Genomic DNA, 19,178 nt, shown 5'->3' on the forward strand with positions numbered 1-19,178 from the left:
GGTAAGGACAAAACATTGGTACCCTGAACCTAATATTTGCTAGGACAGCCTTTGGAGACAATAACTGACATTTAGCACTTTCTGTATCCCTGAGTGAGATTTCTACTCTTCTAGACTGTTCTGGCCTGCTCTTCTTCACTTCTCTCAGATGATGAGTGCCTTGGTGCCTGGGACTTTTAGCTATTTTCACAGATGCTCAATGAGATTCAAATCAGGACTCATAGTAGGCCACTTCAAAAACAGTCCAATGTTTTCTTCTCCTCGTTTCTTGGGTACTTTTTGAGGTCTGCTTCAGGTTGTCATCCAGATGGAGGAACCCTGGCCTGCGTCACTCTGCGGCATGGTTTTCTGACACTGGGCTGTATGTTTAACCCCAAAACACCCTGATAACCTTCTTATTTGAGGCAGCAATGTAACCTCAAAACATCACTGAGCCTCCCACATGTTTCACAGTAAGGATGATGGTGTTCCTTTCTTTAAATGTTTTGTTTTCATTTTTTTTTTGCTGTGAACATACAAGTTGCCGTGTTTTACCAAAAAACTCTTATTTTGTTCCGTTTTAATCTCTCAGAAGGGCATGAGTTGTCCACATTCATTGTGGGAAATTCCAGAGCGTGTCTGTATTTCTTTCTTTAAAGGAGGGTCTTTCTAGGTCGTATACCATGCAGTCCATTTTCATCCAGACAGCGAAAGCTGGTGTGACTTGAAGCTGTTGCACCTTGAGATTTAAGGGCATCTTAGCCCCGTCTGCAAGTTGTCCTTGTTTTTCTTCTCCACCATACATAGGATTTCTCTTCGCCCTTGGGTCAATTTTACTTGTGCAGCCACATCCAAACATGTTGGCTACAGTTGCATTGGCTTTAAAATTCTAGATAATATTGGCAGCAATGGTCACAGGGACATGGTCCCCACTTTGCTGTTACCATCTGTCTTTCCACCTCAAGATACTCTCTGCTTTTCCTTGTTTTTTCCCCCCCAAGTTAAGTGTGGCAAACAAACCATTGAGTAAATTCTTTTCTCCATTTATACTGGCTGAACGAGTGATTGCAAGATTGAAGACACCTGTGACGATCATTAAAAGACATGAGTCCAAGTTTAGGATCACAAAAAGACAATTATTTCTTATAGGGTTCCAATAATTTTGTCCTGACCATATTGAGAATGTCTTTATAGAATAAGCAAAAACTGAATACTTTTAACTGCCTTTTTGTTTTGTTCCACAGCACACCAAAAAAAGTCAATGCACGGATGACAAAATATATTTTACTCTCAGAACTTTTCAGGAAGATGAGTGCATTATTTGAATAAAATGTTCCAATATTTTCGTACCTGTCTGTAATTTGGAGAGGGAGAGAGAGAGAGAGAGAGAGCTCCATTCACTTCATTTCAATTAAGCCAGTGCAGCTAGAGCCGTGTGATGGATTGTGGGAAAAGGAGTAAAAAGGCTGGTTCAAAATACACTCAAATACTTGTGAGATTGAAAGAGGGGATTTTGAAATACAAACACCTCTACCAGAGAGAAAACCAGGAGTCTGGAGGGTTATGCCAGCCTCTGCTGGACCAGAAACTGAGAGGCATTATTGGTATGCAGAACCACGCTTTCCTTTCTGAGGCTGACTGAACATGCAGGCACATTTGAGCTGCAGAATCAAAGTGGTTTAAACTTTAAACCAAGCAAACAAGTTTAAGGATTTAGAGACTTCTTGCTTATTTGTAATATGTTTGGTTAATGATTTTAGTCATTTTAATTCAGTCCTATGCGGCTTGTAATAATGGTAATCTTCATTACAGAACACCACTTGACAGGTCATCAAGTGATCAGATATAATTAAATTATATACTAATATGAAAATGTAGAAATGCAGTCTAAAACAGTGTAGAATGTAGAAACAGTGGCGGGCACTCTGTGTGAGTATGTATGTATAAAAATATCTATATATCTCTATCTACATACATATATACTGTATATATATATATACTGTATATATATACTGTGTATATATATATATATATATATATATATATATATATATGTGTGTGTGTGTGTGTGTAATATATATATATATATGACTGAAGTGACTTTGAAAATGGCACGGCTGTTGATGCCAGGTGGGCTTGTCTGAGTATTTCAGAAACTGCCAATCTACAGGGATTTTCATGCACAGCCATTTCTACAGTTTACAGAGAATGGTCCGAAAAAGGGAAAATATCCAGTGAGCAGCGGTTCTCTGGGCAAAAATGCCTTGTTGATGCCATAGCACTGAGGAAAATGGCCAGCAGACTGGTTCGAGCTGACAGAAAGGTAACAAGAACTCAAACAGTCGTTACAACTGAGGTATGCAGAACAACATCTCTGAACACACAACATGTCAAACCTTGAAACAGATGGGCTACAGCAGCAGGAGACCAAACCGAGTGCCACCTCTGTCAGCTAAGAACAGGCAGCTGAAGCTACAATTCGCACAGGCTCAAAACTGGAAAAACATCACTTGGTTTGATGAATCTCGATTTCTGCTGCGAGATTGTGATGGTAGGGTAAAGACTGGTTTCCTGAATATGGCGAGTTCACTGTGCTCAAATGGCCTCCCACAGTCACCAGATCTCAACACAATGGAGCACCTTTGTGATGTGGTGGAATACTAGATTCGGATCATGAATGTGCAGTCTACAAATCTGCAGCAACTCTTCAATGCTATCATGTCAATATGGACCAAAAACCCTGAGGAATGCTCCCAGGAACTTGCTGAATCTATGCTATGAAGAATTATAGTATAGCAATTCTGAAGGCTAAAGGGGGTCCAACTCAGTACTAGCAAGGCATACCTAATAAAGTGGCAGGTGACAGTGCTCAGGATATTTCATATGACAATGGTCATCAGTTACAATTAATCAGATGTGGTTTACGGAAATTTTGCCCCCATGATATTTCTCCCCCACACCAGTAACTTCTAATACTCACACCCAGACATTTTGAGAGTTGCAAGTTTCTAGAAAAAATAAAGTGAATAATCGTTCTCGGAGTTAGGAAACTGACTTTCCTAATTTAAACATTTTTGAAGCAAAATGATAAAAACGTTAGCAATAGTGCATCACTTACATGAAACACTCTGTAAACATATATACATTTTTATTTCGATTAAACGAATCCAAACGATTTTACAGTGGAACACGTTGATCTGTGAGTCGTATAAGAACACTACCTGAGTGAACTTTTTTTATTTTCAATGTTGGGTAAGGTTTATTAAATTTTTAATTGCAATTATAGATATGTACATAAATACCAGGGCAAAATATAGTGGTGGCGAAATGTGGGGGGGTGTGAAAATTACCCGGGACAAAATGTGTTGAAGGCGAAATGTGCTAGGGGCGAAATCTGGGGGGCAACTTATTCGGATGCCGCTTTCTGTATGCAATATTTGTAGTTCTTTTAACGAGGGCAAATAGTGGTTAAGAATCTACAGTAAGACTTTGAACCCACAAGTTGTTGTCCTGACACTGTGTGACCATGGCCAAGTCATTTCACCTGCCTGTACACCAACTGAAAAAAGACAAAGAAGCATAAGTAACTGAATCTCAAATATTATAAGTCACCTTGGATAAAGGTGTAAGTAAAATAACATATTAGGTCACTGGAGCTGCTTGCCATTGAACATGCTATATACAATTGTCCAGGAGTAAAACATTCCTGCATTACAGTTCCAGCTTTTCCCAGCGACTTGGCTTTTGTTGATGGTCATTGCAAAACGCAATTTTACAGGAAACTGTACTCTTTTGAATTAAAATAGGTAATCAGTAGGAATAATGGAAAATTTGAGTATATAGTATAATCATGATTACATATTATGATTTTTATTTATTTGTCATTCACTCAAGTATTTCTTACGTGTTTTTTAGTCAGCTGTATGCGGTCCCCCTTTAAAGTCCTCTGAAGCAAATGTATATGTTTGCAACGTTTGGTGCGGGATGTGGCATCCCTTTCAAAGTATGCATACGTGCATGTAAATGTAAACATCTCGAAGGGCAGGGGTGTGTGCCCCCTTTCAAAGTCCATAGATGTGAATGTATATTACAATGTAAAGCTCATAGAGCACCCATTAAGTTTAAAATTGCACTGTTAATTGAGGGTTGTCTTGGATCAGGGGGCACTTCTTAAGACTACTTCTTTTTCCACGTTTTTGGTTCTAGTGAAGCAACACCTCCAATCATAAACCTAAAACTGGCACTCGTGGTTTATATTGTGGCGGGTGGCTGGAATCCTTACCCGGCAATGATACCCAGAATGTGGAAGGAATGGAGGGGGGAGATAGAGGGCAGCCCCCTTGGTTTCCAGTGGGGCTACGGGTTATGAGCATGGGCTCCTGTCAGGGGGCGCATGGACCTTTCCAGGGCCTTATTTGGTCACACTTCGCCACACCATGAGGTTTGGCTGGAAGAAGCTCGTTAGGCACCTGGAGTCCATCCATCCATAAGTGGGCCAGAGTCAAGAGGAGAGGACAAAGACTGGCGGCAAGAAGGGACTGAATGGTATTGGTGTGTTGTGTGGACTGGTATTTTGGGCACGTCAAAGCTGTAAATAAATGTGTGTAGTGTGGCAAAACCTGTCTCCTGTCTGTCTGTCTGTGTGTGTCCAGGTAAGGGTGCCAGTACGCCCCCTAGTGGCTCACAATATTTAGGAGTTTTGGGTTATTAACAACTGAAACTGCCCTGGGAATAAAAAGGGCTGCTCACCTCTTCTTCCTTCCAGTCAACAAAATCAATCTTGAAGGAAGGCAAGGAAAACTGCTGGCTCACACCTCTCTTGTAGTGTACAGTCTCAGATATCATGGCAGGATTCTTAGGATTGTATCTAGGAGAGGAAAAAAATAACCAGGGAAACAATCAATGGCAAGAAAAATAATGTCACAGTTTATTTAATACACTCGGATTACCTTTCTGAGCTAACTTTTGCAGCTTCACAGTCACTTGACAGCTAAGGTTTATAACAACAAAACGTGGCAGAGAGGCAAGATTTGATCCTTGAAGACACCACAGCATACTACTGGGCACACCCTTTTACATATTAAAGGCCCATTTATAATCACCAGTTAAACCAGCAAATGTTGACTGCAACCTAATGAAAACTCAGACAAACATTATGCACACTCCACAGATGGTGATGGGCTGCCATTGATAACCGCCGCACAACTGCTAATTATAGTCATTACATTTTCAAAAACCTTTGTGGAAAGCAGTGTGCGGGGCACAGAATAAAATACAGGATTAAAGTAAAAGGGATTCTTTTGCCCCTTTGCAAACAGTGCAGCAGAAAAATTGCACATGTAACCTGAAAACTTTTGTGTTTTTCATTACGCCTTCTTCCTGAGAAATTCATCTACTTGCCATCACAAGTGCACTATGAACCTTTACTCAGTATTACCAATACTGTACAAAAAATCAATACTGCTAACGTTTACTGTATATAACTTTAGTACCAACTTGGCACTTGACTATCAGTTCTTGTCGCATTCCGAATCAGAAATGTATTCTCCATTCTGCATGAAAACCATGAGATTAAAATTTGTTTCATGGTCCTTACAACAAACAAGTAATAATAATAATAATACTACATTTTAGTTATGTAGCACCTTTCCCGTGCTCAAGGCCCTTCACAGAGTCTTAGAAAAAACAGCAGGGTATATGTAACATTAGATACAAATGTTTTCCTGAATAGAACAATGAAACAGATAAAGCATTAAATACAGGGTGGTCCAGAACTAAATTACGCAGATCCGGATCGTCTGGATGACTTTGATTTATTCAAGGACGATACCAGTTCGGTGCAAAGATAATTTTCATGTCGTCAGCTTGCATACTTCTCGATGCTCTGGGATTTTTCAGGTGATTTTCTATGTAATAAACTTAATAAGTTATAGCGTAATGAAAATTACATAATTAGATCTGGACCACCCTATAGAATAAAGGACAATAAACCAGAGTAAAATACCAAATTCAGTACTAAAAGAAAAACCTAACAAATAACCTAATTTGTGAAATAACAGACACACAAATTATCCTGAGCACCTGGACAGAGAGGTCAACTGAAAGAAAGGGCAGAATGTTAAGTTAAGTTAAAAGCCTTCCTAAATAGATGAGTTTTAAGTTGTTTTTTTAAAAGAATGAATGGAGTCAGCTGATCTAATTAATTTCAGGTATCATCTCAAAGTCTGGGTGCTATGGAGCTGAAGGTCCTGTCACCCATAGAGTGCAGGTTAGTGTGAGGGACAACAAGATTCCCAGAATCAGAGTGATTTAGAAGGTCACTGGTGTAGTGCAAGGCCATTTAAAGCTCTGCAGGTTATTACTAGAATTTTATATTCAATCCTGTAAGACACAGGGAGCCAGTGAAGGTGAAACAGGATGGGTGTGATGTGCTCACTGTTGCTGGTTCGTGTCAGGACTCTTGCAGCTGAGTTTTGAATCAACTGGAGCTGTGATAGAAAATTAACATATAAAAAGAACAATATTGGAGTGGAGTATTCTTTTAAGATAAAATACAGGAAGTCCCCGGGTTACGTGCGAGATAGGGACTGTAGGTTTGTACTTAAGTTGAATTTGTATTTAAGTCAGAACAGGTACATTATTTCAATAAATGCTATTGTTGACCGACTGTAACCAAGTGCTCTGCCAATGAATGGTGGAGTGTCACCTCTCTCTGACCTTTTTATTATTTCTACTTTATTTTCAATGGTGATGGTTTTTCTCTTTCCTGTATCACCAGCACTTGCATCAGATTGGTGTTATAGAGACATTCTTGAAGGGTGAAGACAAAAAGTTAAGATGAGCTCTTCTGCACAGCACTGTAAATGTGATAACAGCAGGAAGGCACCCGTCGTCAACACGTCTGATGTACTGACACGAGACAGCTTCCTGCTATGTGCGTAACAGTACAAGCAGGCTTGATATTAAGAATGAATGGGGGCTGCGAGGGGCGGTTCACCACACAGTCACCTCCACTACAGTATGCTGCCTGCAGCGTCCGCCCTCCGAGAACGAAGACAGTGCGGCCAAAGGCGGGTAGTGAATCGCCCACCACCACCCCCAATCAACAGGCAGCCACCCAAAGCACACTACAATGCTACCCCCCGCCACCCCGTTCACCCTCAATGGCCTCCGTTCAGCCACAACCGGGTCACCGCTTGCAGCATTACTAGCCTCCCACCAAGAATGAACGGGGCAGCCGTGTGTGGTGGGTGGGCAGTGAAACACCCATCCACTCCATCCAGCCTGCGTCCAGTCAGGAGCAGTAGGTGCGGCAGCGTAGAGGACGGGCAGGAAAACACCCCATCAAGCCTCCGTCCTGCACACGAGCGATAGCTGTGGCCCCGGTGACTATGGACCACGGGTCACCGCTTGCTGCCGGGAGCCACCCAAGGGATACTACACTGTGTGAGCAGCGAAATCTCCCTGTGAGCAGTCTCCCCAGGCTGAAGATGACGGAGTGGCAGTTACCAAGGCACATGTGCCTCAGCCCCTTTCGTAAGTTGTAGGTTGGATGTCTGTAACCTGGGGACTACCTGTATCTACTCAAATCAATTCAGATTAATTTTGTATAACTCTCTACACCTTCCAGGGTGTCACGGTGGTGTAGTGGTAGCGCAGCTGCCTTGCATTAAGGAGTCCTCCATGCGTGGAGTTTGCATAACCTAAATTGGCTATAGTGTGTGGTTGAGGTGGGTTTGTGTGTGTGTGTGTGTGTGTGTGTGTGTGTGTGCTTGCTCTGCAATGGACTGGCGTCCTTGTCCAGGGTTTGTTTCTGCCTTGGGCTCTATGCCAGCTGGGATAGACTGCAGCAGACCCCAGTGACCCTGTTCAGGACTAAGCAGGCTAGAAAATGACTGACTGACTGACTGACTGACTCTACACCTTCCGGCCATAATACTAATAGAACTACGTAAACCATCCATCATTTATATAAATGAAAACAAAGCAAAACACAGTAATGTCAATGCAAATAAAATGAACAAATCCTGGCAACATAACTCTGTTAACATTATAACTGAGATACAGCCGACTGATATGGAGAAGAAAAATCCAGATCCACGATTAGCTTCACAGACAAAGTCACAGATCTGGTGACACACACCAACTGGCCAATCCCCTCATCTCGGACATACCGTAATAGTATACTGTAATAGAAAATGGGGCTATTATAAAAATGTATGTAATAGCAACACAAATGCAAAAAAAGACCCAAATTCAGAACCAAATGTATGTAACAACAGATGCACATTTACACTACAAGATTTACACTATCGCATCTGCAGGAAGAATTCAGTCAAATTCTTCAACAGAGAGTAAAAACACTCAAGATAATCTCACCAATAAAGAATGAAAGGTGTAATGAACTCACATGGCCATCCCATTTGAAAATTCCTCAGAAGCCTGGCAGTAAATGGTTATAGCCACACGAGCGTCAGCATCAAATGTGAACTCAACACTGTACAGGACCCGGGGTCTCCCATTCTCTTCAGTCGGGGTCTCTGCATCATCTTTATAGCTGTCAGAAAGACAAAAATACAATACACTTATTTTTTTGGTTTGAACTATAGCGAATACTCCGGTTTCCTCCCACAGTGCAAAGACGATTCTAAATTGTCCCTAGTGTGTGCATGATGTGTGTGCGTGTGTGCACCCTGCCTGGGGTTTGTTTCCTGCCTTGCGCCCTGTGTTGGCTGGGATTGGCTCCAGCAGACCCCTGTGACCCTGTAGTTAGGATATAGCAGGTTGGATAATGGATGGAATTATAGCGAAGTATAAAATTGTCACTCTGCATAAAATGTTAACAACAGTCTGTTCAACAAGGGAATGTTTCTCCTCTCAAAGTTGGATCTATAATGGGGGCAACCATGACCAACACTAGGGCTTTTTTTTTTTTTTTTTAAAACAAGCGTCGTTCAGCCTCTTTCAATTTTCGAAAATAAAGTAAATGTAATTTTAATGTATAGTCTGTGAAAGCCCAGAGAATTAAAGAATATGTGCTTGGTGCATTTACAATGTACTTGGTGTAAAACACATCCTTAAACTTTTGGGGAGAAAATAAAAAAAAGTTGGGTTTATAACATTTTGTTCAGAACGCTCTGGATACTCACTTATTGAGGGGCTTTACCAGGAGTGTCAAACACCGGTCCTGGAGGGCCGCAGTGGATGTAGGTTTTCATTCTAACCCTCTTCCTAATCAGTGACGAGTTTTCACTGCTAATTCACTTCTTTTCCTTTTGTTTTAATAGCCTTGTTTTTAAGGATTCAGTCCTCTTAATTGATTCCTTTCTTTATTAAATGGCAGCCAAACAGAAATGAGATGTGAAACGAGCCGACAGGTGACCTGCTAAACTGGGATTTCAAACTCTAACCAATTAATGAGAACCCAATTCTTGCTGTTTACCGTATATACTTGCGGATATAATTTCTGGTATTTTATAATGTTGGCAGTGTAAGTCGAATGCGGAAAACTCTTGCTATTGAGGGATTGTGATATGCTAACACCAACCTGAGAGAGGAACCACGGAGCACACTGCCTTTTTTTTTTCTACATGGGTGCAGCAATGTGCTGGTATCAGCGTGTGCTCCTAAAATATCTCTCTCTCTCTATTGTGACCACACGGTGATACCCGAACTATTCCGAAGTAACGTTTGCACTGATTTGTGTTTTTTGTATCTCACACCCTCATACACCTTTATGGCAAAAGAATCCCTTATCTACGACGGAGCGTTCAATCTGAAGAAAATACAAATCTGGTTTAAAATTAAATGATGTTGAAGCAGCGACAGAAATTAGCAACTATACAGCTGCAACAAAATTAGATGCATCTGTGAAACTCATGTGAGATGTAAGAAAAAAATATATATATATTAAATTAAACGTCGCATTTTTAAAAGGGCGTATAAAGTCGGGGTCTTATTTTATGATCGATTTTTCGGGTTTTAAGACCCAACTTATACGTGATCATATACGGTAATTAAACCCATTTCTTAATTTCATGGCTTTTTGCTTCTCTCATTCTGCCACAGCAGACATTTCCAAAACTGTCAATTTTCAGTTTTTTTTCCATCAAAATGTTTTGGTGGCCTGAGAGATCAACCTTACCGAAACCTTCACCATTCTTTATTTTCAGATATTATGTGATGGGCACAGGTGAGCTGGTCACGTGGTGGCTCGTTTTGTGTCTCATTATTGTTTGGTAGCTAATTAAGGAAAAAGAGACAACTAAGGGGCCTGAGTCAAGTTAATTAACAGCAAAAAGTGGTCACTAATGAAGAAGATGGTTAGAATGAAAACCTGCAGCCACTGTGACCCTCCAGGACCGGAGTTCAACACCCGTGATCTACACATTCAAAAAATAAGCACACAAACATTCTACATAAGTAATGAGGTAATTTGCGTCACATTCGTCTGCTACTGAAACAGGCCGCACTGGTAACATTACCAGTCTGGGTAAGAACACTGGGAAAGAGATTCAACCAGAGAGGCCAAGCAGAAACTTTACACTTAATGTATGGGATAACAAATAGTTAAAGTGCAATTCCACAGAAACAAACGGATGTGATAATTGTTGATAAGAAACACACACTAGAAATAAAATAATCTAAAATTAAGTCATAATTCCAGAGTCCAAGGAAGCATTATAAACGTCAGAATACATTGAATGGAAGAGAAGGGGACATTACAGTAAAATAAACTTCACTCCAGTGAGGACCCTGCGATTACGGTGCTGCGATTGGTAAATCACTGGTAGAGGGGACGCGCACAGCCACAATTTTGCACTTGAGGGCGAGTTACAGGATTAATAAGGCAAGCAGAGAGCATACCCTAATTTGTGACTCTGTGTGCATCCATGGTGGACACAAGTGCAAGAGCGAGCGACCCCAGAATTACTGCACAGAGAGGATACTTGAAGGAGCCCTGAATTACTCACCAGGAGTCGGCATCTGAAGTGTCTGCTGAAAATGTGGAATTTTTTGATGGCCAAAGATTTGCATCCCGCCTACCAACAATTCACCAATCGAAACACAGAACATGTTAGATCCCATGCCCTCTTAACCCTCAACAGATGAAAAAAATGACAGTTTTCATTTTCAAGGCATATTTCAAGTTGAATGCAGTGTCACTAAAATACAGATATGAAGAAATTAGATACATATGTAACAAAAAAAGAAATAAAAACCAAACTTGATGAAAGATTTCATTGTACTATATTACAAAAAGTATTGGGACGCCTGCCTTTACTCACACATGAACTTTAATGACATCCCATTCTTAATATGGAGCTGGCCCACCCTTTTGCAGCTCCAACAGCTTCAGTTCTTCTGGGAAGGCCTTCCACGAGGTGTAGGAGTGTGTTTAGGGGAATTTGTGACCAGGACAGCATTTGTGAGTCAGGCACAGCTGTTGGACGAGAAGGCCTGGCTCGCTCGCAGTCTCCCAAAGGTGTTCTGTCAGATTGAGGTCAGGGTTCTGTGCAGGCCAGTCAAGTTCCTCCACACCAAACTCGCTCCTCCATTTCTTTCTAGACCTTGCTTTGTACACTGGTGCATCCCTCTTTAATTCTTTGGATTTTTTTTTCTCATTGGCTGAGCTTTCAAAGTAGTAAATTCCTTTTAATAAATGACATGCCTTATGGAATCAGTAGGATTTCAGCAATGACATTAAGTTTATTGGATTAACAGAAAATATGCATCATAACAAAATTAGACAGGTGCATAAATTTGGGCACCCCAACACAGAGATATGACATCAACACTTAGTTGAGCGTCCTTTTGCAAATATAGACACTAGACACTGTCCTCCTATAGCCTTTGATAAGTGTCTGGATTCTGGATGGAGGTATTTCTAACCCCATTCTTCCATACCAAATCTCTCCAGTTCAGTTCAGTTCGATGGCCGCCGAGCATGGACAGCCTGCTTCAAATCATCCCATAGATTTTCAATGATATTCAAGTCAGGGGACTATGACGGCCATTCCTGAACATTGTACTTCTCCCTCTGCATGAATGCCTTTGTAGATTTCCAACTGCGTTTTGGCTCCTTGTCTTGTTTGGAATATCCAACCCCTGCGTAACTTCAACTTTGTGACTGATGTGTGAACATTATCCTGAAGAATTTTGTTGATATTGGGTTGAATTCATCCGACCCTCGACTTTAACAAGGGCCCCAGTCCCTGAACTAGCCACACCGCCCAACAGCATGATGGAACCTCCACCAAATCTGACAGTAGGTAGCAGGTGTTTTACTTAGAATGCGGTGTTCTTCTTCCACCAACCAAAGCGCTTTTTGTTAGGACAAAATAACTCAATTTTTGTCTCATCAGTCCAAAGCACTTTGTTCCAAAATGAATCTGGCTTGTCTAAATGAGCATTGGCATACAACAAGCGACTCGGTTTGTGGCGTGAGTGCAGAAAGAGCTTCTTTCTCATCACCCTGCCACACAGATGTTCTATACCATCTGCAGCGAGATGTTCTTGCAGGTCTTTGGAGGTGATCTGTGGGTTGTCTGTAACCATTCTCACATGTGCCGCTCCTGTATTTTTCTTGGCCTGCCAGACCTGCTGGGTTTAACAGCAACTGTGCCTGTGGCCTTCCATTTCCTGATTCCATTTCTTTACAGTTGAAACTGACAGTTTAAACCTCTGAGATGGCTTTTTGTAGTCTTCCCCTAAACCATGAGACTCAACAATCTTTTGAGAGTTGCTTTGAGGATCCCATGCTGTCTGTCACTCTTCAGAGGAGAGTCAAAGAGAAGGAAGCACAACTTGCAGTTGACCACCTTAAATACCTTTGACCACTCATGATTGGACACCCCTGTCTATGAAGTTTAAGGATTAACAAGCTCATCCAACCAAGTAATCAGCATTGAGCCGTGACAGGCATTCAAATCAGCACAATGACAATAGGACCCACACTTTTGCACAGCCAGTTTTTCACATTTGATTTAATTTCATACAACTAAATACTGTTTCGCTAAAAATCTTTGTTCGGAAAACATCCCAGTACTCAGATGTTCCTAGGAAATGAAAGACACACCACCGTTATCTTTTTTTGTTGAAGGGAGAATCAATTATTATGCAGGCTGAGAGGGGTTCCCAAACTTTTTCATATGACTGGGTATATATTTTTACCAAACGTTTTCTAATTTCAATATTGTTCCCAAAACACGGAACTTGGGAGATAACAGATCACTTAATTAGCCCAGGAATCCAAATAAAAATAGAAGTTGGAACAAGAACCTGCGGCCACAGGGGTCCCTAGGACCGAGGTTGGGAAACACTGGTCTACGTAAATAAAATGACACAGCAAACTGAAAATCTCTTCCAAGGGGTTTCAGTGCACCTTGCCCTTGTAACGAAGCCACAACTAACAGATAAGTTTGGTTGTAAATCTCGATAAATAAACCTGAACCTTTTCCAAAGTTCCCATTCGCCTCGTTTTTAAACCCACGTTCTTGACAGTGGGCTCACTAATGCACGGCAGGAAGTTCAGTATGATTTCAGGGCGGCGCATTTTATTCACATTTGGCGTGGCTTATTTATGTGGCGAGTTTGGAAACATTACTATGAATGCAACATTTCGTTTTTACAGACGTCAAATGGGTTTCAGGTTTAAAAGGAAGTGATCACGTGACCAACCGCTGAGAAATGAAGCACCCTTTGAACAGATGAAGGCCATTTTATAAAGGCCCATATTTTTTTCTCCCCCCCCCCAGATGAACATTTGGTCCCTGCTTCCTCTTCACAGGGTGCTACAGCTCAGTAGGTATTGCTTTTTCTCAACACGCTCATAAAAATTCACTACCTATGCTTCAACAGCCTGGTTTTAACAACTGTTTAAAGAATCCCATAAAAATCAGAACTCTGATAAGCCGCCGAAGTGCAACGGTAGGAATAATCCCACTGCCACAAAACACACTTTACAAAAGAGACTTTGCAGTTCCCCCCTCCTATACATTTAGAGTGCTCTCTTTCATTGGCTCAAGGGCAAAGCTACATATAGAAAGCAACGTTCACGCTGGTATTAAATGAATGCCCTTAAGGAAAATAGTAAAGATTTTCCATGAGGCGTTTGTGTGCTTCGATTCTCCAAAAACGCTTTGAGTACAGATCACTTCGGACGTCTAGCTTAGGAAACTCTCAGTGAATGTGTAAACTATCATCAATGTTTTTAGCACAAGTGGGGGTATCTGCTCCACTCCCCCCACCGCCCCAAGTCCTCTTATGGCTGATTAAGAAACAATCTAAAGCAGGGGTCTCCAACCAGCCACAAAGAGAGCTACTTTAACAAAATGAAAAATGGCCGAGAGCTGTTTGTGTTTTCTAACGTTTATTCTCATAGCTTATTTCAACCCAAACAAATTGAATAAGCTTGTTCTGCCTGAACATTTCCAAAATGTTGGTGTCCACAAATCACATTTTGCATTAATCACAAAAAATTTTTTACTTCACCTGCAAGTGCATTTTGTATGTCTTTATGCATTTTCTAGTGTATCTCACTCACACTCTTGAATTAAAACCTAAATGCTGTCAAAACAAAACAATGCAGTTCCAAATACACAGATATGACTTCTTCATTTTGTCACATGTCACTGTGTCACTTTATTCACATGTCCAGTTGCACGTGTGTTGTGTTTTAGTTCATCAGATGACTCAACAGGAGAGGCAGGTGTCTGGTGGAGTGTAGCCACTCAGGTTCACTCTTGTGGAGTCATTTAGATGTTCATCTCTCAGTCTTGTTCTGAACTTTGATTTCAAGGCATTCATGTTAGACTCAGAGGTATGGAGACCCAAACAAAGCAGACATTTTCAGAGCTGCTTGGTGAAGATTCTTATTAGTTATCTGGCTCTAAGCAGCTCCAGAAATGCTGAGAATGCTGCTGACACTTTAACTGAACGTTAGGTTTACTAATATATAATATACAAAATCCAATGTCGGTCTGTTTGTATGTCTGTCCGCTTTCACCAGAAAACTAAACAGATTTAGATCAGGTTTTTTTCTATAATTTGCTTGAGCATGCCGGTGGAGTTTGCGACTTCTCTCATTTCGCTATGTATCAGAGTTCACTTGCGGGACTGATTTATTAGCGTGAATCCGTGAAACACACAACGGGCCGAGGGGCGGGGCCTTCCTCACTCACTCACCAGCTTCGGGGCTTGTCCCTTAACTCTGCTTAGCTAGCGAACGAGATAACAAATGAATTCAACTTTGTTTGATATTTAAAATAAAGTGTTACTTAGGTCTCGATGAGTTTGAATCTGAATATTCTCTTAAGTGTCTGCCACACTGAAAAGAGAGATTGCAATTCAGACTACGGATCGTGATACGATTTATGAAAAGATTGTCCACCCCTAATTTGACTAATCAAGTATTTATGTAGGATTCATTAACCCTTTGGCAAGCTACATGGAAAGGGGTTGTGAGCTACCGGTAGCTCGAGAGCGACGTGCTGGAGACCCCTAATCTAAAGGAACAGGCTTCTGTTTCTCCTAAGACCTACAGATGTAAGTATATAGATGTAAGTAAGATTATTTGCAACTAGCCAACCCGCGGCGTACCATACGCCACATAATCAGGCCGGTTTTTTAATAATTTTTAAGCACAGGGAGAAAATTTAACATTTGCAAAATCGGTAATGTAATAAATCAGCAAGAAAAGCAACATTGTAACAATGCACGGAACGAACCAACACACAATCGTCCGTGCGGTAGCGAGGTGGGAGGGGGGTGTGTACAAAGTGCAGGAGCATCTAAGAAGACGCATGTTTGTCGCGGATGCGAGTTGCTGTATGTAGCGTGTACAACACTTTGCTAAGCTGCACACGGTCGTGCGTCGTAACGAATACTCGTTTTTTTAAAGACTGCTCACTTCATTGTGTTTTAACCTCAGTTGTAAAGGAACGTTTTAATGATCCCATGGGATACCCCTCGCAAACAGTTTTACACACTGCATATGGCGATTCACCTCCACGAGAAACATGCCTCTATTAACAGTCAACGTGTGGGAGGGGGGTGTGTACAAAGGGTAGGGACGAAAACAGTGGGAGCGTATGAGTCGCACTTAGTGACAATTCCACGGTTTGCAGCCCGAATGGGGTTCAACGGCTTACCCACGCCTAGACACACGCTCAGTCTCATGCATAATTATTTATTGAATGGTAAACACTTCTGGAAAGACACGGTTGTCTAAAACAGGTTAGTGTGAGAATACAACAGTAAGTGAACGAAAAGATGGAACTCTGGAGAGAGCAAAATACAACACAATAGTGAACCCGCGGCATAACAAACGCTGCATAATTATTTATTGATGGTTGAACACTTCTGGAAAGACACAGGGACACCCCTCGCAAACTGTTCTACACGCCGCATACAGCGATTCACATCTGCGACAAACTGTTTTACACACTGTATACAGCGGATCACATCCGCGACATGATTTTTCCTAGATGGTCCTGTCGCGTCCACCCTCGCACTCGAAGCATACACACTGCCTGCTCATGTGCCCGGTCGCAAGCCGCGCCCAGCCTCGTTCTCGAAGCATACACACCGCCTGGTCATGTGTCCGCTCGCAAGAGAAACTCACGGAGAGCCGCCCACCAGCTGCCTGTGTGTGTGCCTCTGTCCGTCTCTGGCGCTGCCTCTGTGTGAACCGGTCAGGCTCAGAGAAGGTCAGCTGCTGACAGAGCGTCTCGACTGTTGCAGGGCCTGCATTGGTGAAGCAGGTGAGACGGTGATGAAACAGAGGCACAGGGCTTATTGGTTTTTAAAGACTGATTCCTTCATTGTGCTTTAACCTCAGTTTTAAAGGATTGTTTTAAGGATCCCATGGGATACCCCTCGCAAACTGTTTCACACGCTGCATATGGCGATTCACCTCCGCGAGAAACATGCCTCTATGAACAGTCAACGTAGCTCGGAGGTACATGACATTACCCTGACCTGCATTGCATGTGGCCTCTCGACAGGCGAACATAAATGGCGCCATTTTTCTGTGTCGTCGAGTCCGAGTTGGTGGGCAGTGGCCCTGCGAGTTGTCGTCGTATCCAATGGTCTTGGAGTTGGTGGGCGTGGCTCCTTCCTGTGTGCGCCACAGGTGTCTCACTTGTCGGCAGCTTAGTGAATCCACGCCCCTTCCGGCGTGCTTTTCATGGTTGTCTTGCCTTAGTGAATTATATATATATATAGATGGTGCAGAGTCCCTGGCACTATGTGCTAGCATTCCATTGGTAAATGGAGGAAGAGCATATAAAAAGGGCAAGCCAGCCAAAGTCGCAAATGAACTCCAAGGTTCGCTCAAGTTTGAACTTTGATGACAGCAGAGGATTTAATCTGACAAAAAACCTGTGGTTAATGTAGATGTTTGCACCTTGGAGTCCTGCAGTACCATTCTGGAAATACACTACCAGTCAAACTTTTCCAGTTTTTCTTCAAATGTAATCAATTGAAATGCAATGAATGGGCTAAAATGCTGAAAAGGTGAGCAGTAAACTGACAGAGGTATAAATTTAAAGTTTAGATTAGCAAAAACTGAAAAAGAATTTCAGAATATCACAAATGGGCCTTCTTCAGGCAACAACTATTATGTTACAACCTACAGATGTTATGCAACAATTCAAGTGAATGAAGCCTTGCAAGTTGAAGCAAACAATTTGCACAGGTGTTCCAACTTATGTTGATTACTTAATAACCCCGTGTGTGTCTTAAAACAGAGTTGAGACAGACTGTACCGCTGCACCCTCTGAAGGCCAGCTTGGACAATATACAGTATGGCAAGAAAACAGCAATTAACCAATGGAATGAGACAGAGCATTACTACCCTTAGAAGTGTAGGCCTTTCATTTAGTGAAACTGCATAGTGTCATGTGAGTCCAGTGGAGTCCTACACAATCCAAAGGAAACTGGAAGAAACTCTGACAGGAAGAGATCTGGCCGAAAGCAAGTTTCTGAGGGTCACCTGACAGGCGCCTCTCACAGCACAACAGCTTCACAGTGCAGGCTAACAAAAGCGAGTGTCACTTTGGACTGTGAAGAGGAGACTTTGTGCTGCGGGTTTGACAGGGCGAGTGGCAGGAAGAAAGCCAAATCCATAAAGGACAAAATAGGGCCTTGAAATGGCAGATGTGGACCACTGCAGACTGAGAGAAAGTCTTTATGGCCTGATGAATCCAAATTTGAAATCTTCAGTTCATCGTGCAGGGTGTTTGTATGAAGCTCAGTTGGTGACAGGATGGTTCCTCAGTGTGTGACATCAACCGTCAAACATGTAGGAGGAAGTGTGATGGTCTGGGGTTCTTCTGCTGGAGGCACAGTTGGCGACTGGTGTTCTGAATCACAAGGGTTAGCACAGTTTGGCTGTTATATCAGCACAGGGGGGCTTACTTTGATGAATTAAACATTTGAATACAATTTTGTACACTTAATGTTTCCTGGACTTTTTTATTTCCCATTGCTTTTTGTTCTCTGCATTGATTTCATGAAACATTAAGACATTAAATAAACGGTGTGCATATATCCATAAAACCTAAAAAAGGGGGGGTTCTAAAACTTTTAAGCTGTGGTGATGTTAACCAAGTGACCCGTCCAAATCAATGCTATTTCTATATTTGTCTTGTAGTAAAAACTTACCGGACCAAACGAAGAGAGTCCTTTCGGATGTTCACCAAGCTCCTTAATGTCTTGACTGGCTCATGTGGGGCTGGAGTAACATATGGAAACTAGAAACAATATAAAAGAAAGAAATGTGACTTGTACCTTTGAGCTTTTGTTAAAGAAAAAAAAAATACAAACTAGGGCTAAAACACAGGCTACACTTACAACAGCGTTTTCAGCTGACCAAAATATAATTTTCTGGTTGCCCGATACCGAATGAGATCATCTGCATGACACATGTTAACTGAATCTGAAAGCATTTCAGTTCCAAAGGTATTAAAATACTGAAAATGCAGCCAGTGTGAGATTGCAGAGATCAGATTACTGGATTCGTTTGTAGCACTGACGGTACAACGTGGCCAATCAGCGTTATGAAATAGGAAATGTGATTGAACTGCAACAGCACTTGAGCTTCATGTAGTTGGGATGTTTAACGTCGTGACGTACAGACAAAAGTGATGCTACAGGAATAAAATGGAAATAAAGTGTCTGATGGAAAAAAATATGCT

The 19,178-nt window shown here is 41.8% G+C and overlaps 1 protein-coding gene across 2 annotated transcripts in view; it reads right to left on the reverse strand.

Moving 5' to 3' along the window:
• LOC120543379 (probable E3 ubiquitin-protein ligase MGRN1) overlaps window positions 1-19,178 on the reverse strand; it is a 100,688-nt gene that overhangs the window by 40,774 nt on the left and 40,736 nt on the right. For both annotated transcript variants that reach the window (XM_039776429.1, XM_039776428.1), the window contains exons 3-5: window positions 18,646-18,734; window positions 8,390-8,536; window positions 4,729-4,846 (exon numbers count right to left, since the gene is read on the reverse strand). In XM_039776429.1, coding sequence (XP_039632363.1) covers window positions 4,729-4,846; window positions 8,390-8,536; window positions 18,646-18,734 — 354 coding nt within the window. The remainder of the gene's footprint in view (window positions 1-4,728; window positions 4,847-8,389; window positions 8,537-18,645; window positions 18,735-19,178) is intronic.

Source organism: Polypterus senegalus, chromosome 13 (genome assembly GCF_016835505.1).
Source record: "Polypterus senegalus isolate Bchr_013 chromosome 13, ASM1683550v1, whole genome shotgun sequence".
NCBI classification, from domain to species: Eukaryota; Metazoa; Chordata; class Cladistia; order Polypteriformes; family Polypteridae; genus Polypterus; species Polypterus senegalus.